This window comes from Polyodon spathula, chromosome 5 (genome assembly GCF_017654505.1).
Source record: "Polyodon spathula isolate WHYD16114869_AA chromosome 5, ASM1765450v1, whole genome shotgun sequence".
NCBI lineage: Eukaryota > Metazoa > Chordata > Actinopteri > Acipenseriformes > Polyodontidae > Polyodon > Polyodon spathula.
In genome coordinates, this window is record NC_054538.1 from 10,498,459 (window position 1) to 10,520,425 (window position 21,967).

The 21,967-nt window shown below is 37.3% G+C and overlaps 1 protein-coding gene across 2 annotated transcripts; it reads left to right on the plus strand.

Annotated features, from left to right (window-relative positions):
* The first annotated feature begins 997 nt into the window (after positions 1 to 997).
* LOC121315533 (tudor domain-containing 6-like) lies at positions 998 to 18,504 on the plus strand. Of its 2 annotated transcripts, none has more exons than XM_041249703.1 (7): positions 998 to 7,222; positions 7,651 to 7,778; positions 8,162 to 8,254; positions 11,959 to 12,022; positions 13,313 to 13,401; positions 14,344 to 14,389; positions 18,196 to 18,504. In XM_041249703.1, the coding sequence occupies exons 1-7, from the start codon at positions 1,066 to 1,068 to the stop codon at positions 18,366 to 18,368; spliced, it is 6,750 nt and encodes a 2,249-aa protein (XP_041105637.1). In that variant the 5' UTR covers positions 998 to 1,065; the 3' UTR covers positions 18,369 to 18,504. The 2 variants fall into 2 exon arrangements, with proteins under 2 accessions (XP_041105637.1, XP_041105638.1); XM_041249704.1 differs by having other exon boundaries at positions 18,176 to 18,288.
* The last annotated feature ends 3,463 nt before the right edge of the window (positions 18,505 to 21,967 follow it).

The following is a 21,967-nucleotide window of genomic DNA, read 5'->3' on the forward strand; positions in this document are numbered from 1 at the left end:
TTATTGGGGGGGGGGAAGGGGATAAAATTATATTAATTTAATGCATAAAACCAAAATCTCTACAACACGATCAGCTCGTGGAGACACAGCTTCTTTACAATAGTTTTAAAATAAATACCTGTAGCATAATCTTATACTTGGTTATATAGTAGTAAATATAGACTTTTTGATTGTCTACATTGTTGTGTGCTTACTAAGTTTCTCTTGACCGATACGATAGGTAATAGCTACTGTTACTTTGGTTTGGTAAATTTAATAGGAAGGCAGTGATAAGTTAGTGCCACGTTCTTGCTGATATTTTAGTATTTGTTTCATTTAATGACAATCGCCTTTGTTAGCAAGCATTGTTTAGTAGAGTGGTTTATATTAAATATGACGTCACTTATTTAATAGCCTACTCGGAGAAGCTCATGCATTTTTCAGAACTTGACATGTCAGTGTTTATTAGTTAGTTCTAATAAACATAGTGGCTCACTGATGGACAAACTGAATAAAAAAAAAAAAAAAAAACTCCCATATCTATGGATAAAATGGTGGATTTTCAGTCCTAAACAAAATTGTTAGCCCAAACGGCACACAACGTATTGACTTTTACATTCTTGTTGATAGTAAAAATTTAAAATCGCTTTGTCGTCATGGAAGGTGTCAAGCTGTTGGTTTACCGAATTCTTTGGGGTCAAAACTAATTAGTAAATATTTGAAGTCTTCAGTGACTGAATCTAATGGAAAATGCATGATTTTGTCTATTGCTTCAAAAAAAATAATTTCAATTGCACATTTTTTGCATAATAATAATTTGCATTAGGTTCTTTTTGTTTTTAATGTTCTTCCTCCAAGGCAATTGTATTTATTCCAAATTCACATATGAAGCTTTCTATTGATATCACTCTTGTATTAAGTTAATTTAAGGTAATTGTGTTTAAGGAATATAATTTTATTTTTTGGAGGGGAGGATACAGACTAATTTTTTTTTTTCCCCCACCACAGGTTGTGCAGTATGTGGACATTTGTTTTATAGATCTTAAACCTTTTAATGGAAGTCTTTAACTCTGGAGTTTATTCAAAATGTGTTCAACTCCTGGACTGCCGACACCAGGTTCCAGTGTCACTGTTAATTTTACAAGGATCAATCTACATCCATATTCTGTTCTAGTGGAGCTATGGGGCCAATTTGATCAGGAGAGAAAAGTAGAATACCAGCGTTTAAGAAGAGAAATTCAAACTTTCCCAAAGACAAGGTTTGGTGATGCAGAAGGAAGTCCTGGGGACTTGTGTCTGGTGCAGATAATTGAAACGTGGTACAGAGCAAGGATTCTTGTTCGTAAAGGAAGGGATTATCATGTTTTTCTCATTGATGAAGGACGAACCCTGAATGTCTGTGCTTATAATTTAGCTCATGGGCGGAATTACTTTTTTCACCTTCCTCCTGAAGTGGAATTCTGTGTTCTTGCTAATGTGGTGCCACTTTCCACAGAGAATAAATGGTCCCCTATGGCTTTAGAGTTTATGAAGTGTCTCGGTGGTAGAACATTTGAAGGCAGCGTTCAGGATGTGTTAATGCCACACAGGACTTTCCTCCTTGATGTGCCCTGTGTATCCAAACAGATGTTTGAAATGGGATTTGCTAAAAGGTTGTCTAGTAAAACTTTTAAGTTCTTTGTTGAAAGATCAATGCAGTCAATGACTGCTGCTTTATCCGATCAAGAATCTCAGAAGCTTTCCCCGTCCGTCAGATGTGAAGTTGTGGAGACTGGAGATGTTCATGAGAATGACATTGGAATCAGTCAAGATTATTTTTATCCGCAGCTGCAAACTGAAGTTACAGAGGCGGTAGTTGTCACAGAATTCCTTAGTCCTTTAAGATTCTTTTGCCAGCTGAGAGTTTTTTCTCAAGAACTGAAGAAATTAACAGAGCATATGAGTCAGTTTTATGAAGGAAGATCTGGCTTTGAGAAGACTAGACCTGAAGTTCTGGGATCTCCGTGTGCAGCTAGAGGAAAAGATGGCAGGTGGTACAGATCTATTGTGCAGCAGGTCTTGTCCAGCAAGAATGTTGAAGTGTTGCATGTAGATTATGGGAAGAAAGAATTAATTCCTATTGGTAGCATCAGAAATTTGGCTGCTGAATACTTCAGAATGCCTGTTATCACTTATTTGTGTTCCTTGCTTGGCATATCGGATCATGGAGTTGGATGGCCAGCTGCCCAGATAGAGCATCTGAAATCTCTTATTCTACACAGAGTTGTAAATGCCAAGTTTGAGTATCACAGTTACTCAGAGGGTGTTTACTATGTTACTCTCTATGGCGATGAAAGTGTAAACATAAATAGCGTGTTTGGCATGAGAGAGCAGTGCTTCTCAGAAACAAAGGAGAATCCTCTTCAAGGTCAGATTACCAGAGAAACATTTGGTCGGCAACCTCAAGCATTAGGTCAAAGTGATAATCTGGCTTCTGCAGTGCACAGCACTTCAGTGGCAAATATGTACATTAAGACAGAAACCCTTGGACTAGGCTGTTTCTATGATGCAGTTGTTGAGTTTGTGACTGACCCTTCGGAATTTTGGATTCGGACGCAGGACTATGCAATTAAGTTTGACCAAATGATGTGTAGCATTCGAGAGGTTTATACCAAGGCAACTCAACTGGAAGGCACTGTCAGAACCCCTAAAACAGGACTGTATTGTATTGCTAAAGCCAAAGATGGCTTGTATTACAGGGCCATCATCCGTGAATTGCATGGGCAACAGATTAAGGTCTATTTTGTAGATTATGGAAATACAGAAATTGTTGACCAGTATGATTTGAAAATTCTTCATTCCAAATATCAAGAGTTGCCTGCTCTAGCAATGAAATGTCGTCTTTCAGGTATCCAACCCATAGGAGGAAAATGGAGTAAAAATGCAATTGCTTACTTCATAAATAGCGTTGCTGACAAGGTACTTATGATTCACGTATCTGCAAAACATCAAGACGGGTATACAATTGAATTAATGGATAGATCTGTTGATGGAGAAAAATGTGTAAATAAGCTGATGTGTAGTGCTGGATATGCAGAGTATGAAGAAAGTGAGAAATCGGTAGCCAAATTTACAAGAGTTGCACCGCCTTGCCTCGTAATGCCAACTCAAAGTGAGAAATCGGTTAATTTACATACTAGAACAGACCCCAGTAAACTTGCCAGAGGCCCTCCTGTGTCAAGCAGCATTCCTGCAAGTGGCTGTGAAACAAGGTCTTTCTTCAAAGAGACTTTGTTTCCAATAGGAAGTGCAGTAGAAGTGAATGTGTCATATATTGAAAGTCCAAATGACTTCTGGTGCCAATTGTCTGAAAGTGCAGGAAATCTTGAATCGCTTATGGAGGAAATTCAAGAGTATTATACGACTTGCCCAGACCCTTACAAGCCTGGTGAAGTAGCCTGCATTGCTCGGTATGCTCAAGATGGAAGGTGGTACAGAGCATTAATTATCAGGAATATTCCCTCCTCCCTGGAAGTTGATGTTTTACATATAGATTTTGGCAATACAGAGAAGGTATCCTTGAAGGACTTGCGTGCCATAAATCCAGCATTTCTTCGGTTGAAAGGTCAGGCTTTTAGGTGTAGCCTGTACAACTTGATTCAGCCTGTTGCACAGGATCCTTTACACTGGAATGAAAGAGCAGTATCTCAGTTTCAAGAGTTTGTCGATAATGCTGCTGCAGCCCGTCTGGCATTGAAGTGCACTATTTATGCAGTTATGTATGACTCAAACAAAGTTGTCTTCAATGTGGTCGACCTAGAAACACCGTTTCAAAGTATTTGCAGCTTACTTGTTCAGAAGGGATTTGCTCAGCGTGCACCTCTAAAAAAAGCCCCACAGCCTCCATTTCATCTCGACACCTACTACTATTCAACGCACAATATAAAAACGGGTGGAGAAGAAGAGATTTTTGTAACACATATAAAAAATGTGGGAAACTTCTATTGCCAGTTAGGAAGAAATGCAGACATAGTTCATAAACTGGCAGAAAAAGTTAACTATCTGTGCAAAGAGCTACAGCGCATAGACTGCCCCAAAACATTTGGCACAGTGTGCTTTGCAAAATATAGTGATGGGCATTGGTACAGAGGGCAAATTAAATCTGTACAACCGACAATCCAGGTGTTTTTTGTGGATTATGGAGACACACAGATGGTGGAAAAATCAGATTTGCTTCCTATTCCGATTGAAGCTAGTGACATTATGTCTGTGCCTGTCCAAGCTGTTATGTGTTGCTTATCTGATGTCCCAGCCGATGTACCTAGAAAAGTAAATGAATGGTTTGAAAATGCAGTCTTTGGCAAGACCTTGAAAGCTCTAGTAGTAGCAAAAGAGTCAGATGGAAAGCTGATTGTTGAATTGTATAATGAGAATACCCAGATCAATGCAAATATCAAAGCAGAACTTGCTTCCTTTGAAGGAGTGGAAACAACATTTAAGAAGGCACAAGAACCAACTCCAATGAGGAAAGAAACTACACCAACTTTTAAGAGCAGGGATGAATATAAAGCAAGATTGTCTTCCCAAACAAGAGAAACTAAACCATTTCGTGGCGATTCAGGAATTGCAAAAAAGCAGCAGATTTCCTCTCCCAAATTTGAACACAGTAAGAAAGTTGCTCCATCTAAACAGATGGATAAAAGTCCTTCAGGTGGACCTGCACCTACACATGACTGGGAAGTTTGCAGTTTAAAAGAAAGTGGTGTGGGAAAAGTGAAAACAGGGGTGCTCTCTTTACCTAATCTTGGAGACCTCCCCCCAAAATGCATAGCACCTGGTGAAGTAAAGGAAGTGTATGTTTCACATTCAAATTGCCCATCTAGTTTTTTTGTCCAGTTGGTACAAGAAGAAGGTGAAATATATTCTGTTGTGGAAAAACTAAATGCTGATCAAATGGTTGCTACAAACCTTGATGCCGACAGTTTACAGCCAGATGATTTAGTGTGTGCAGAGTTTCCAGATGATGGTTCCTGGTACCGTGCTGTTTTAAAAAACAAACTTGAAGATGGCACGCTGAATGTAGAATTTTTAGACTTTGGAAATACAGCTACAATTGATGCCACAAAGGTTCGTCCACTACCCCAAGAATTCATAAAGATCCCAAGGCTAAGCATTCATTGTTTGCTCACTGGTGTGGAAAGTGCCAATACTGATGGTGAGTGGGGGCAAGATTCTGTGATGCAATTCAAAAAGGCAACTGGTGAAAATGAAGGAATCAAAAAATTAACATGCGAATTCATGAAGCAGTCTGGACTGTTGTGGGAGGTTAATCTACTTGACCAACAGAACATTGTTGCTGACTATTTAGTTAGGAGTGGTTTTGCAGCCAGTAGGGGTCTTGCAAAACAGTGTCTACAGAAAGACCCTGAAATGGAAAAACATGCATTGCAATATTGCACATACGAGATATCACCTGGACAGACATTGGAGGCCTATGCTTCTTCTGTGGTGGGTCCAGAATATTTCTGGTGTCAGTCTGCAAATTCAGATGTGCTTCAAAGAATTGATGAAATAGCGGATGCAGCTGGAAACGCGCCAGAAGAGACCGGTGTCTGTGTTGGTTCTCTATGTCCAGGAAACCCATGCCTTGCTCTGTTTACAGAAGATGAACACTGGTATAGAGCAGAAATAAAAAGAATAAATGGTGATGTTCTCTCAATAATATTTGTGGACTATGGTAATGAAGTTGATGTAAACCAAGAATTAGTTAAGTTGCTGCCTGCTGAATTTTTAAAAATACCCAGGCAAGCATTTTTGTGCATTTTGGAAGGGTTTGATCTCTCTGCTGGCTTCTGGGATGTTGGTGCTGCAGACAAGTTTTACGAACTTCTTTCAGACAAACTTTTAAAAGTTTCAGTTTTGAAGTGTGACGAGCATAACCATGGAGTTCATCTATTTCATGTCAAAGTAGAGAGTAATGAAGCAGTGGTAAATGACGTCATGAGAAATTACTGGAAAATGCACACTGCAGAAAGAAATGAGCATGTAAATACTGAGCATGAACAGCAGCAACCTATTGCAGACATGCTGGTTGCAAATGAAGGGTGTCCACCTGAAGAAAAGTCTCAATTGCAGAGAAGGGTCACAGAACTATTGAGTAATGCTGAAAAACTTAAGATTGGCACAGAACAAAGTATTAATCTTCCTTCCAAAACGGAAAGCTTTACAGTGGATGAAACTAGTGGAGACGTAGTTAGAACAACATATGACGCTGTTGACCATGGTCTTCAAGCCTCTGCTCAAAAATCCCTTCCATCTAAAGAGAATTCTTTGTCAACTGTACAAAAAAATGCAGAACTTTTTAGCGACGCTGGAAAGGTGCAGACGGGCATGCATGAAGAATGTACAGTTGTAGGAAGTGATTTTTCTCATTTGCCTTCTGTACATGAAACTGGAAGCAATGTTTGTCAGCCCCTAGACGATGTTCTGAAAACCTTTACAATGGAAAAGTGTGAAGTTGTGTCAACAGTACAGAGTGCTACCAAAGAGCTTCAAACAGATAAACAAAGTGTGACTGTTTCTTCAAGCACAGACACCTTTCAAGATGTAACTGATGTAAACAAACTCTCAATAAAATTAAGTGATGAAAAATCAATCCATGATGTCCAGGATGTTGAGAGAGTGTTCTTTGAAGAAAATGTTAACAATTCTTCTAGCGGAGAAAAAACTTGTCCAAGGGAAGAAACCGAAGCCCAAAAAAATGTTCTGTTTGAAGAGTGTGAGTATTTGGAATCGAGTATTGATGAACCAAGTGTTAATATACTTTCTTCCAATGGAAGAGAAACTTCTACACAAGAAGAGAACTATATGGGCACAAACACAGTTGAAATAAATTATACGGTGGTTAGTCATCCTGAATATGACCATGTTTTCCAGCACCATGAAGATATTCAAGGAAGTGATACAAATGTCAGGGAAACTAGTACAGCCTGCAACATTCTAAATCTGTCTCTTGCAGAACATTCTTGGTGTAGCCTGAATGACGTAGATCAACAATGCTGCATAGCGGAGGGAAACCTTGAGCCTTTAGTTTCTTACGATCAAGTAGAAGGTAATGATATTCACGAGGATGTTCTCGGACAACTAGTGGGTTCAGATACAGCAGCCAAAGAGGAGAAGGAGGAGGTGGTGGATATTTTTGTTATGAACACAGAGATCAAAAGTTTGCAAAACCAACAAAGTAAACCTCAAGAATGTGAACCAGGTGGGTTGGCTTGATTTTAATTATTTAATCTGAATGTTCATGTAAAGTCAAAATAATATCCACAGTACGGGGCACCCTTTTTGCATAACTACTTGAATTCTTGATTGGTTAATTTTACTGTTGTGGCAAAGTGCAAGTACACCTGAATTAAGCGAATAAAAAGGTATTTATTTTTCATGTGGCCATAGTTAACCGCATATTTATCAGATAGCTAGGTACCCTTTGGCCTTGGTAATCTTTGATCGTATTCTTTACGTCTGCTAATGTTCCTCTGTGCTTCAGCTATGTGTAGCATTGTTACCAAAGTGAATGCAACTGTATGGAAAGCAATGCAAAAAAAAAATGTTGGACTATAGGGATATATATGTCCTAATATTGGCATTGGATCAGTTTACCTAGGGTGATTTATAACAAAAGTATCTTTCTAGATTTTATTGGATTGAAACTTGAGACTGGAGACGAGCTTGGTGTTGGATCTGATTGTGTTGTGTGGTCCTACGTCTACAAAACTTGGTGCAAGGCTCAGATTCTGAAGGTCTATGATGAGACGACAAAGGTAAGTGAAAACCAGTGTTTGAGTTCTATGCCACTTTTACAGTGGAAATTATTGGGTGAAACATGTGGGACTGCCTTTTAATACTCAACACTCTAGACCTGTATAGGTCTATGAAAGGTAACTCAAAACTGCAGACTGCCCTTAGTGTGGAAAAACAACTGTAAAGTTACTTGTGAAAGTTAAGTGTAGATGTATATCTCCTTGTATTTACCAAAGCATACAAAAAGAACAGAAAAAAACACTAATTTTTGACGTGTACTAATCGGACATCACTTCTCCATTTTATTTAAGTCCAAATAAATTTTATTTACAATTTGTAGAGGTGTTTTTTTTTTTTTAATAGTTTGAAGTATGACTCAATTTGTGGAACCTGTTATTTGTAGGTATTGCTATTGGAATCTAATGCTGAAGATATAGTGGCCTCACAGAACATTTTGAAAACTGCACCACCCAGGAGTATAAATCATCCCGCTCAGGTTGGTATGCAGTGCTGCCTAATTTGCCAATAAATCAGAATGTTTTGTAAAAGCATTACCTTCTCTGGATTACCTCTGTCTTCATGAACTGGTTATGAAATGGATATATAACCTGCTGATACAGATATAAGTATAGGGCTACAGATTTTCCAATCTTGAATGGGCAGATTGTGTTTTTCAACAACCAATTCCACTTTTTATCAACTTATTAATAATTATACACGGGATTTGAACAGAAGTGTATAATGCTTCTAGTTAAAGTAAATTTAATAAATATTGCCACAATTATTTTTATTAAAGCCGAGATTGTCAGTCACTCTAGTTACTATTACAGCAACAAAAGAACCTGAAGAAACTTTAAACCTGTTAATGCTTATAAACGTCACTTGGGGTTTTCTGCTTATTTTAATGCCAGTAATAACCCAGTAATTACATTTCAACAGTTCAGAAAAAATGCCCAGCACTGTTGAGTATTATTTAGTCTTCCAACACTAGATCAGTCTACAAATGAAGGTGATTTGAAAATACCCGTTTTATCTTGTTGCTGGCATTACAATAATGCAAATTAAACCGTTTGAGAAGTCCAGCATTGACATCTGAGTTTAGTCGTATTTTACAGTACTTCACAAATTAAGTTTAGTGTTTTTACTGGCATTACAATAACTAGAATAAAATATGAAAAACTGATAAAGGTGTGTTGACTGACTTGTTGCTCTAAAATAGGCTCCCTGCTGTGTACTACGATTTTTGTAATTTTTAAATAGCACCCCTTTTAATGCAAACGCAGAATTAATCCTCCCAATTGTTTCTTTGCTAATTCTGCTTACTTGCAAGATTTAACAAGAGGTGTCTTCAGACCAAATGTTTTTATGAAACAAACGGTGTGTAGTGTAGTAACTACATCCACACAATAAAGTGATCAATTTCCTTTTAAAGAATGTATAGCTAGAAAATGGCTTTGAGCTTGTTTCTTTGTCCTGTTAATATCATTTAAATAAACGGCCATGGAATAGCATTGCTAATTATAGCTTTTAAAGGCAGGTAGCATGCAAAGAATATAAACTAAACAATAAACGTAATTACTTTGGGGAAAGTCCCACCTTGAGCGCTGTACCTTTTTGGTTTAAATTTTTCAGCATAGAAGAATGCAGGGTTTTCAACTGGTTTTAAAGTATGTGGCACATCTAAGATGGGTCTCCTCTACTATCTCGGACGCATAGCACCGAGGGGGGACTGTACGGGAGGGAAGTTTCCCAGCGGAAGTTTTTGAAAAAAGGATTACAGTAGTGCATTCTGGCACAATTTTGGTTGGTTTAAGCATGTGCTAGACCTGAAAGTTTCTGATAACATACTCCATTAGTGCAGTGAAAGAGCTTTCTTTCAGCACTGCTCACAGCAAGGTAAGATCAACAAGACAAATAGACTTTGAGCATCAAGGCCTCTGCCTCACAGGACTGGTTAATTTGTGTGGAATTGGTGACCTCACCTTTTAGTTGTGTCCACCTGTAATATGGGGAAACGGCATGCTGCAGCTCCCATGCTCAGTGGTAGTGACGTGCTGATCTGAGAGAATGTAACACAGCCTGCTCTTATGATTTATTTTTCAGTACAAACATGTTTAAATTGCATAGTTAGTGCTACTATTTCTATATTAACACCACAGCATGCACATTTCAGTACATTTTAGATATTTTCATTGGCACAATCAGAATTAAGTTTTAGTGAGTGTTTGTGTTTATTTTTTATTGCAATTGAGTAAGCTGCAGTGCATTAAATTTAATTCACAATGTTTTTTTTTTTTTCTCAGCAGTACACTTCCAAAATGAGTCCTAATTATTTCTATGCATCCTACTTTCACCTTAAAGTGGTCGGTTACTTTGTTTTCCCTGCAACAGCTGACCCAGCTTTAGTACAAAACTCGGTCAGATACTGTTTTTCATTATGGTAGCGTCTTAATTACTGTTTGTTTGGTGTCTTATTTGCTTTCTTGGGTTTGACTAGCAATATGATCTTTCAGGGATGTGCAGTTTTTTAAAAAAACTCGTTGTCCAAGGGAAGAAATGCTAGAAAAATCTACTTGTCCTTCTAAATTTACTTGCCCCCTCCCTGTCACACACACAAAGAAGAATAACTTGTAGGATTTTTTTTTTTTTTTTTTTTTTTACAGTGAACACAATCAATCTGTGATTTAACGGGTGGATCTAGCCTCTTGGCTTGACTGGTTCACTAAATTCTTCAAGCTACACAGGGTTGCCTGTGACCCCACCTCAACAAATGTATAACGTATAACATTAAGGAAATTTTCCTTTTTTAAAAAAAAAACAAACAAACTGTACAACATTTTACAGCTATTTCTCCTTGTACAGCATCTTGCCTGATGATGACTAACTGGATGTGCTTCAGCAAGGTGATCCTGGTTTCGTGTCCTGATGGCTTTTTTATTTTTTGCAGATGGCAACAGTCTTTCCCCTCATTACTCTTATTGAAAAATAAACACATTAAATGAATTGCTACATAAACTCATTGTCATGATTTACAGCATGTTTTTTAATAGTGTTTAAATCTAAGATACGGTAAATAGCAAACTAGGTTAGGAACACTAAACTAGAAAGAGAAAATACATTTTTTTTGCCGGGGAGTTTGTCTTGATGCTTCTAAGCAGCAAACTTTTTTTCTTAAATATCCCAACAAGTACACGCGTGACCACAAAGTAGACTCTGAAGTAATTGTATTACACGCCACAATTTTGTAATCCGCTAATACCTTGGCGACCTGTGTTGTGTGGTGTTTTGTTTTTTTGGTAACTTTTACTAGATTGCTGCATTTAAATGTCAGGTTCATGTATTAAAAAAGCAGTATAACTTTGCTAAATTACAAAAAACTTAAATACCTTAAGTTTAGAAGATTAGACTGTGTGCGTTGCCAGGCTCCCTTGGCAGCCATTTCTGGATTCTTGTAACCAACAGATCAGCTTGTTCAACAGCTAGCCAATCGGAAGTAGGGGTGGGATGCAAACACTTTAAAAAATGTTTTTGTACAGTAGATGCTGGACTTCCGTAATTCATTTTTCAGAAACATGCATGGCTCTCTAGAAATATACCCAGATTGTTTTGCTAGCAACAGAATGAACATAGGAAAAATATAGAAAAAGTACTTGTCCGACGGGCAAAGTGTAACTGCAAAACTTGTCCCTCACACAAATCTTTGTTGTCCTGGGTGTCGGGTGATATGAATTGCACAACCCTGATCTTTTTAATGGTATTGACTCGTACATGATTAGTCAACTGATAGTGAAACTTGAATAATATCCCGTCATCCTCCTGTAGATCAGAATTTAGATCTGTCTTTTACTTAAACATTGAATTTTATTATTTATTTTCTTTGGTGCAGCTGCCATGTTGAGTTTCAGCAGAGACACATGAGTGAAGTCGCATGATGAATTAACTCCCCTTGGCTGGGTGTAGTGCAGAAAAAAAAAACCTAGAAACCTGGAGTTGCGAGTAGAGAGAAATTCCGTTCCCAGAGTGCCGTGATCATGGAAAATCAGTAGTCCTACAAGTGTTACTGAGGAAGTATATTGCTAATGGTGAACTTTTCCAGTTTTGATGAAATTGTACGTACATCAGTTTTGTTTTTATACTATTCTACATGGGTCATTTGGATATCCGTGTATGTAAATGTATCTAACATTTGTTTTTAAACAGATGGCTGTTCAGGTCCCAGGTGCAGCTGCAAAATGCAGTTCTTCAACTGGTGCAGTCCAGCTAGGTATGTTTACATGTTGGCTCATTTTAAACATTCTATACAAAATTGAACCATGCTGACTTTAATGCAAGATGTGTGAGATATAAGTGGCTGTGGGGTAATTCATGAAACTCACCCATTTATTCCACAGCATGTCTGTGGTAATGATCCACATTCCCTCCATGTCTGAGTAAATATTTTGTGTGAAATTGAAAAACTAGGTGGGTATTTGCTGATGTGCACGGTGCGCCCGCGATAGTTCTCAGTTTAATTCACTGTAGGTCCATGTTGACTGTGAATTGTACTAGCTTATTCTGTAAGGGCACATCACTAGATCACTGTTTTAAGAATGTGTTTATTTTATTAATATTATGCGTTTGTGTAACTTTGCCTGTTGGACAAGCACTTTTTTCTAGTGAGCCGCGCAAGGTCCTGAAAATTGAACTGCCGAAGTCTCGCACATACAAATTAATAAATAAAAAAAAGCGCAACTCTAAACCTCAAAGCACAAACAGAGTACACAAATGCACATAAACCTTTTAATTCACAAACCCTATGTCACACACACACACACTAACATGTATATGCAACAATACTATTACTTTGCCCTTTGTCTACAGTAGGATCACAGTAAAGTTTGACCACCAGCTCCAAGAAGAATATTTAACACAATAAAATTACAGAAACCTAATAACTGTTTTATATGCAACCGTTTAGCTATTTTTTTTTTTTTTTAAAGCTGCTAAATCGGTCGTTGACTGTAGGCTTGTAAGCTTTTGATTGACTTATTTTTTTCAACCTTGCGCTTTGAGACTGACAGGACAAAGTCCATAAAATAAAATAATTTCTCTTTATCCAATGGCCTTATAGGAAAACAATATAGTAAACATCTTTGCCATTCTTCTGGGTAATGAAGTTTAGAAACCAATCCTTTTAACCCTTCCACTCTGAACATTCTACCTGTTTGAGGTCTCGCTGACATTAGATGACTTTCGGCTTGTGTAATCGGGACAAATATCCACTGAAAGTACCGTTATTAAAGCTTTCAGCTGAGAATCTGAAGATTCACTTGGAATAACGTTTTCACTCTGATGAAATATACCCTAAGATTACCTAATTTCGAATGTAAAAAATAAGTTTTAAAATGTATTCAAATAAATTTCTTTAGAAATGTCTAAGTGTAATTTAGTGATCTCGTAGCTATAAACTGTAATGTATCTGTGGTAGCCACAACACAGGAAGTATGATCAGATGTGACAAGTCCTTTGTTTATAAGTTAACATTTAATTTTGTATTTATGTATGTTTAATATAGGTGTGCCTGCATTGGATGTGGAAAAAGAATGTGCATCAACCCCTGGATTTGAAGCATTTTCAAAAGAGCCCCATTTTGAGGATGAACCGGTACTGAAATTCTTTGATCTATTAGGGAGGGAAGGGTGGGGATGCACCTGCATGCTAATTCTGTAGCTGTATTTTTAGGTATAGTAGCATCCACTAAACCTTTGATTCATTTAATAATCTGTGAGCATTTGGCTACCATCTCAGACAAAAGTTTTGGCACCCTGTGTTTTATTATACTATAATTCAAGGTAACTGATTTAAGGATAATTTAGTAAACTTAACTAGTAAAATACACAAATTCTAGTAATTAATAAATCTATCAAACAAACTTAATTTATTTAAAGTATTAAATAATGACTAGTATTGGCACCCCTGCTTTTAGTGTTTAGAGTTTTTTTTAATTATGATTTTCAGATGTTTATGATATTTAACACACCTTGTTGAATTTTGACTCGCATATTTCTAAGCACTGGACACACACCAACGCTTGGCTACAGCTTTTTTCAGATTGGTCTAAAGCACTTCTACTGGATTAATCTGGTGATTTTTGCGAAAGCTATTCCAGAACCTTTTTATCTTTGGAAATCTTTGAGTTCGAGTTGACTTGGCCATATGCTTTCATTTGTTCCTATGATGGAAGATACCTGCCTACGTTATTGTACTGTGCAGAATGTTTTGTTTGTGTTCAGTATTATGCCTGAGGCTTCACAATCTTTCTATTAAGTATTGTTTAATACTTTAATTAAAGTACTGTTTAATATTGGAATTTCTTTAACTGCTCAGATTAACCTCCAAACTGTTGTATCTGTAATTCTTTGGTCTTACTTATATAATATATATATATATATATATATTTTGTTAAACTACCAGAAGTTGTTTATTTTGGTGTTTTGTCATATTTAGTGGCTAATGTTCCTGTATTTTAACATGTTTTCTTGCATGATCTTAAGTGTAGGGTGCCAGTACTTTTGTCAGCGACCTGTGTAACTTCCTCCCCTACAGGTTAATCGGTTGCTAGAAGACGACAGCTATGTTGCAGAAACACATGGTAGGATTTTATCTTTTTATATACATCTATACCTAGATATCTATCTCTATATGTCCTAGTAAATAATTATTAGTTTTGAAGATACCTGGATTACTGTTCATAACAGGACTGAATAATTCGGGTTTCTGATTTCAGGATTTTGTTTTTATTTTACTCTACTCTTGGGTTAACTTTTTTTTGTGGATTTATTTTTTCACTACACACAAACTAGGTTCTGCTTAAAATTTGAGTTGTACTTCTGCTTAGTGGCTACAATAAGTTGCTGATGTGTTGATTTTGTTCAGATAACTCAAACATGACTAAATTAACTGGCAGATTAGTAACATTTAATATGCTACAGCCCTTAAAACAGTGAATTCAGAACCCCTATGAATAATGTGAATTACAGTAACTTACTGTAATTTAATGTTTTATGTATGTATTAACACAATGTACTTGAAATATTTACTGCATAGTTTGATGTCGTGGTGGCTCATAATGCGAGACAAGGATTCATCATCACCTATATTTGGGTCAGAGTTCCACTGCACTTTAATTTTAACCATGACAATTTTGGTTTATAGTTTTGACAGATAGAAATGAGAACCTTCTATGGCAGTGTTTCTCAAGGGGCATTCTGAAGCCAAGGGGTGGGGTTGGGGTGCGTTTTAGCTAAAAAGGGGCTGTTATGTTTTCTTTAAAATTAAGGAAAGTTTATTTCAGTGTTGATTAACTACTTACACACATTGTGCCAGTGATGTACTCACTGACTTGTGCACTATAGGATCGTGTACACATCAAGTCAGAAACGTTTATTGCTACGCAGCAACCTCACTGCCATTTGTGCTATCTGATTTGTCATGCAAATGTAATATGGTCCAATCGGAATGGAGAAGCAATTCCGTTTATACCTGTTGCCATGTTATGGTACACATCCTGAATTTTACAGTTTATTTTTCTCTATTGGAATCTCTTCCGAACCAGGTATTTAGATTCTGGTTCCAAAACTCTTCAGAAAAACATATCCGTATGTCAATGTGTGAGCAGAAATTCCGGCAATATTGTGCAAGCTATGAAATTGCCCTTCATAATTAAAGTTAACAGAATAATCGGTAATCTCCAATTTGCACAGTAGCAGTTTTATTACAACGGAGAAGGCCATTGTGTGCTTGTATATTAACCTAGTTAATTGCAGATTTCACAAAGCTTACAATTAAAACTTTAACCACACGGTATGTGCAAACACGAGGGATCGTATTTCGGCTTTTGATTTTAGATAGCTGAAATCGTGCCGGGTTCGGCATGGGGTTGTCTTGTAAATGATCCCCTCGAGGTACAGAAGGTTCATTTGACCCAAACAGTTTTCATCACTTAATGTGAACGTGAGACTGAATTATTCTCCAGAGAAATACATATAAATTAAAAAGAAATTAAAACCCCAGTTATTGCTGTAATTAATAAATATTTTACAGACCTTTTTTTTTCTAAGTGTAAACATGCCAATTATAGTTATCAAATGTATTTGACAGATTAATGTTTTAATAATCAGTTTTACTAAAAACATAATGATACTCTCTGCAACTGGATTCCTGTATCCAGTTCGTCTGTTCCAAAGCAGCAACCGGGTACTTGATTTCAAAGGAACCAGTTTGCATACCTCTACTGCTATCCACAGCATTGCACAAGCAGAGAAGCTATGTTTGCAATATTCCATAATAGTGAACATTTGATGTATGTATCTACATGATGATTATACCAGTGACGGGTTTATTTATTTTTATTTCTGCAACAATTACTAGTGGAATTAAATGTAGTTTTAATAATTGATAAAAGGCATTTGTTAATCTGCAGTGTTATTTTCTGTGGCAGGGGGTCGATGAGTAAGCTCAGCTGATCCTTGGGGGGACGTTGTTACGAAAGGTTAAAACGCTGTTCTGTGGTGTTAATATCATCTTGACCGTGGTACATCCACACGTAGTTGAATGCAATGTCTGAAATAACCACAAATATGTGATATATTTGAAACTACTAGTAGGCTGATTTACTAAAGTAAAGCACTGTGTTCTTTCACCCAATCGGAGTGCAACTTTCTTTAGTCTGTCATGAATAGGGTTTCATCAGCCATGCCACTACGTTTTTTCTGTGCTGTATTCTCCTGCTTTTAAATAATTAATAATAATAATCTTACCTCAAACAACTCTTAATTCCATTGAACTGCAAAGTCCATTCAAAACAGTGACATCACAAGCTGTCACAATGATATTCTTTTCATCACCCTTGTCCCTCTGTTCAATGAAGTTGACTGGACTAAAGTAGTGGCTGGTCATGATCAGAAAACAAATATAGCTGGATTGTTAATTGTAATAATTAAGTTTATAATGGCTGTAGGACTGTGGATATGTGTGTAGGTTATGATGACACTTGAGTGTGCCTGCGCCATCTGCATTTCAGCAATCGGACGATTTAAAAATATTTATTTGGCAGGTGCCTTTTACCAAGTGATTTATTAAAGATATCTGAAATGCATTTTGGATACCAAAGTCTTAAAATCTAATGGTTTTTTAAAGATATCTGAAAGTTTTTTTTTTTTTTTTTTAAAGTCTCGGTTTTAATAGCATATTTCATACAATTACTGCATCCACCTCTTTCAGAAACCCTGTTATTTCTGGATTTATTTTGTTGGCCCCTCTGTTTTTATATTTATTTATACAGAAAAACTCCAGCATTTACTGTTAAATTGTTTGAACCAGCTGCTCAGCCAGTTTTATTACTCACCTTCCTGCAATTTCAAATTAAATTGCTTGTTTCCTTTTAAAAGGGTATTTAAATCATTTTGTAATTTTAAATATAGGAATAGAAAAGAGCATTTGCTGAGTAACGGTTATATGGTCCTCAATTGTAAACCAATTTTATTTATTTTTAATTTTGATAATTTTGAAGTAATTAAGTTGGTAACTTCACGTTGCAACAGCAGCATTTATGCTGGGTGTCACGCTGAAAGTAGCTCCCTTAAGTAGCACGCAAGTATAACAACTTATAAATGCATGATGGAGCAGACACAGACATGTACAGGAATCCTTATGACAAACTATTATAAATATCACTTCCAAAGTGAACATAGACTGAATGCCAGCATCCTAACAAACTTACAGGGCTACTTTGAAGTGAGACACCCTGTATCGTACTGACGTGATGTAGCTCGATTTACAGGCTTGCAGAGATAATAAATGGGACGTGAAATAAACGGACGTGTTTCATTTGTTCTGTTGCTGCTTGTAGTAGAACTGCTAGAAAGTGTCTTTTGAGAAGTGAAGGTGTATTTACAGCACAGAGGTGATAACACAGATCCATTCTGTGATACTTACTGGAACTAACAGACAAGTAAGTCTTTTCTAGCTAATGAACTGTCTGAACTTAATGCGTTTCATGACTTGATATTAAAATAATGCTGCAGGGAATGAATTGCGGTATGTTGAGGGTCAAGACAGAGGGTTTTTTAATTTTTTTTTAATTTTTTTTATTTTAACACATGATTTATTTATGTATTAAAGTAAGTTAACAGCCCTTATTTAAATGTCTTCAAATATTTTAGATATCTCTAAATGATCATTTAACCTGACCCTTTCTCATCTGGACTTCTAATTAGCCAAATAAAATTTGAATATTAACCTAGATCTAATTATGCACTTCAGTGAAAAATCTGGTTTAACATTACACAAGCTGAAGGTTTATGGGTGGAGTGGGTAATTGTTTCACTGGTCCTTAAATGTAGTCTCTACAGTTGTCATCTGACACTTCTCTCAACAGTTTCTACATATTCTTTGTAGAGAATCCTGCATTGGCTAGAGATCAGCAGGAGTTGATCGGCCTTGTGGCTAAATTACCCTTAAAAGTTGAAGAGGACAGTTCACCTGAGACCCCCCTGGAAATTACCGACATGAGAATGGACTGCACTGAAGATCCTGAATTGTTTGTAATAGAAAAGGCAGAATTAATGTAACTGTTTTGCATATCCTCTACACCCATACATATAGCACGATGGAATAACACCCTACTATATGTTTATATTGTTGTTTTAAAAGTTAACTACAGTCTGTGTCCCTTGTGCCTTTGTCTCTTAGTTATTGGAGTCTGTTGGGGGGGGGGGGGGTTAAAAAGGTATATGTAACTATCCATTTAAAAACTGTCCTTTATTCAAATTGTTTTTTTGTTTGTTGTGGAGTACTAAAATGTTCTTTGTTATGGTTCACTTTAGTATTGGTATTTCTTAATTCTAGACATGCTTAAGTAGCACAGCATTTTCTAAGTGTTGCAAAACAACCTGATTTAAGTGTGTTTTTCTTTTGTTTGTTTTTTTTGCTGTATCATTTAAGAAAGCATGGTTGAAGTATAACATGTAACTAGCATTGTAAAAATGTATACTTTTCTATGTACATTACTGAAAAGTATTCAAGGAAATGTTGTGTACTCATCTAGAATTTGAATAGACTTTGGAAAGAGTACTGTTGAGAAATAAAACTTGGTACTTTATCTTTTTTGTTTTGATGCAGTTTGCAGAAAATAAAACATTGTTGAACAAATCTTGTTTTTAAACCTTGGCTTTGTATTTGGTGTGTAGTTTTACTGTGCATTTTTATAAAAATAGCCTTTTGATCTTGACCATATAAATGTTTGGAGTATGAAAGGCTCAACTTAGTCCTGCATGGGTCTGCTTTTTTTGACCCGGATCTGCTACTACAGGATCCAAACCTGCTCGTGTTTGTCGTTTTACCTACTGCCTGCGTCAACTGACTCATGCTGTCACGTTCACACACAGATATGTACCATTTTCCACAGTTGGCTATACGGCGTGGTAGCTTTCTCTAGTGGTCTGGATATATTTTAACATAACATATTCACACTCTACTATAAAATGTGTCTTCCTTTTGTGTCACCAGTTGAAAGGGAGCTACACCTTTGCTTTTGCAGAGATGATGTACCAGTTTTGTGGCTGTCGTTTACAAAAAACAGGTTTTACAAGCAACAAATCCAGTCACGTTAGTTAGAATCATTTGCTATGATTCTAAAAGAATTCCACACGTCTAATTTACCTCTAATTATTCTACACTACCTGATATAAACCCTGTACTCGTTTCACTTCGTCCACAGGCATTTATAATAGCGCCAAGCAGACGTGATAAAGATCTTGCGATGTATCAAATGGAGAACAATACTGCTTAGCCAGCTGACTCCTCTGTAATTGCCTCCTGCTTTAGTGTAGGACAAACTGGTGCATTTACCTTTTTAATACATTATTTGGGAAAGGGTTACAGACTAGTATGGTGAAAGACAGAAAACAATTGAAATTCTGACCCTTTTTTGACCTGCAAACCTGCAGGTACCTGACCAGATGCAGGACTCTAGCTCAAGTACACATCAGACTTTATATCTTTTTACCTACATTTGATCAAACATTTCTTGAATCTAGGGCTATTGATTGTGGAATTAGGCATTTTGGGAATGAATTTTTATTTATGATTTTTTTCAGACTATTTCCAGGCAAGATGAAAGACCTGATGTTTGGTGTCTCTCCCATTTATGTGGAAGTTTATGGTCTAAGTATATGTGCTGTATCATTAAGCCAGGGTGAAAATCTTTTAAAAACCACTTATTTTTGATTGGTGCAACCATATCAAAGATATATTAGGGTGGAGTTATAATTATCAACTAACATGTACACTGATCCGGATTGAGCAAGAGCTGAGGTGTACAATGCTTCTAAGAATTTCAGTGGTGGTGGAATTGAAAGATTGAGGTTTTTATAGAACGTGGTGGGAGTTTTACTGGACTTATTAATTCAGAAATAACAGCTGAAACTGTAAGATCAGTGATAAACAGATTGTGGATGTCTGTACCACGAGTGATAAGCAGATCAAGTGAGTGACCAAGAATATGAGTCGGGATAGAAACAAACAGATGATTCAAGTAATATATAAAATCTTTCCAAAGGGATCTCTGTATACATAAACATGTACATTACAAGGGTAGAAGTTAATGTGTATTTGGTAGTGTTTTTGTACCCAAAACTCAATTTGCTACCTCTAAGTAGTGTAAGGTTTTGTGGTTGGCAGGGATGGGGCTAGTTCCTGTCCCTGCCAAAAACTTAAAACGGAGAGCCCAGGGCTCCATTGGGGGAAGAGGAGTTTGGTGAGTATACACTGTTTTGTTACTCTGTTTCTGCACTTTTAGTTTTTTTTTTAAAATTCAGTGAAGGATCTGCCCAGCCTGAACACTGTTTTTATTATTATTTTTTTTTTTTGTATTTAAATAGTGAAGGCGAATGCCCAGCCTATGTTTTTGTGTTGGTTTAAATGTTTTGGCCTGTGTGCCTATTTTACTTGTTACTTTGTTCCTGTGTTTTGTTTTTAAAGTTTTCATTTATTGAAGTTTGCGCTTTATACTGCAGTTTCCTTGTTCCCAGGAGAGACTGGTTTTAAAGCCTGATGCAGCTCCTGAGTGGCCTGCTGTGGAGACTGCCCAGGCGCTGAAACCTGTTCAGTCAGGAACTGTGGACCTTATGGCATCCTGACCCATCAAGCCTGTAGCTCGGGGTCTGGCCCCCCTGAACGGCTGCATTTTAGAGGTCTGGGTCTGTCCAATAGGGTTATTGACACCCTACAAAATGCCAGAGTAGCGTCCACATGTTCCTAGTACAGGTGCAAGTGGAGCGTCTTTCAGAGGTGATGTTCAGCTTGCCATGTCAAATTCTCCCCAGGAGCTCAAGCTTCTTGGTGGGGCAACTTTTGAAAGGGGCTCTGTGGCTTCGTCCACCTATGAAGGACATTGTTCATCGCTGGAGATTAAACATGGTGCTCAGTGCATTTATGAAGCCCCCATTTGAGCCAATGCATTCAAATGAGCTGAACTATTTATCACTCAAGTGACTGTTTGCTTGCTGTCGCCTCCTCAAAGCTGGGGAGTGAGATATAGGTATTTTCAATTCTGAAGCCTTCATTTTACACAGGCCAGGACAAAGATTACACTCTGTACCAATCCTGCCTTTTTTGCCAAAGACTATCTGCAAATCATGTCAACCAGTCTGTGGAATTAGAGGCTTTCCATCCACCTCCTTTCCAGTCTGATAGGGAGTGATAGATCCATATAGTCTGCCCGATACGGGCCTTGGCATACTACGTTGACAGGACTAAAAGTTGGAGGCAGTCCGAACAATTTGTCTCCTATGGGGCTAAGTCCCATGGTCAAGCCCTGTCTAAGCAGAGGCTGGCCAAATGGATAGCAGACAGTCAGGACTGCCTATGAGCTGACCAACTTGCCACCTTCAGAAAGCTCACTGCCCATTTTTCCACGGGCATGGCAACTTTATGGGCTTTATTCCAGGGTGCATCTGTCAGACATAAGCAGTGCAGCGGTGTGGGTTACTCCCCATACCTTCATTAGGTTCTACAGATTAAATGCTGTGGAGCTTCACAATCCTGGCTTTGGAGCTGGAGTATTACGGGCGGCTTCCGAGTTGACCCTTACAACACAATCATAGAGATGAGTTTCTCCCTCAATTTGTTTTTTTTAGCCCTAGCTACTTGTTACTGGGGTTCCTAATGG

Bases quoted from the DNA above. Each gene is read 5' to 3' on its own strand.
- LOC121315533 (XM_041249703.1), top strand. From the start codon at position 1,066: ATGTGTTCAACTCCTGGACTGCCGACACCAGGTTCCAGTGTCACTGTT. The intron at 12,023-13,312 runs GTATGTTTACAT...TGTTTAATATAG, and splicing joins AACTGGTGCAGTCCAGCTAG to GTGTGCCTGCATTGGATGTG. The intron at 14,390-18,195 runs GTAGGATTTTAT...TATTCTTTGTAG, and splicing joins CTATGTTGCAGAAACACATG to AGAATCCTGCATTGGCTAGA.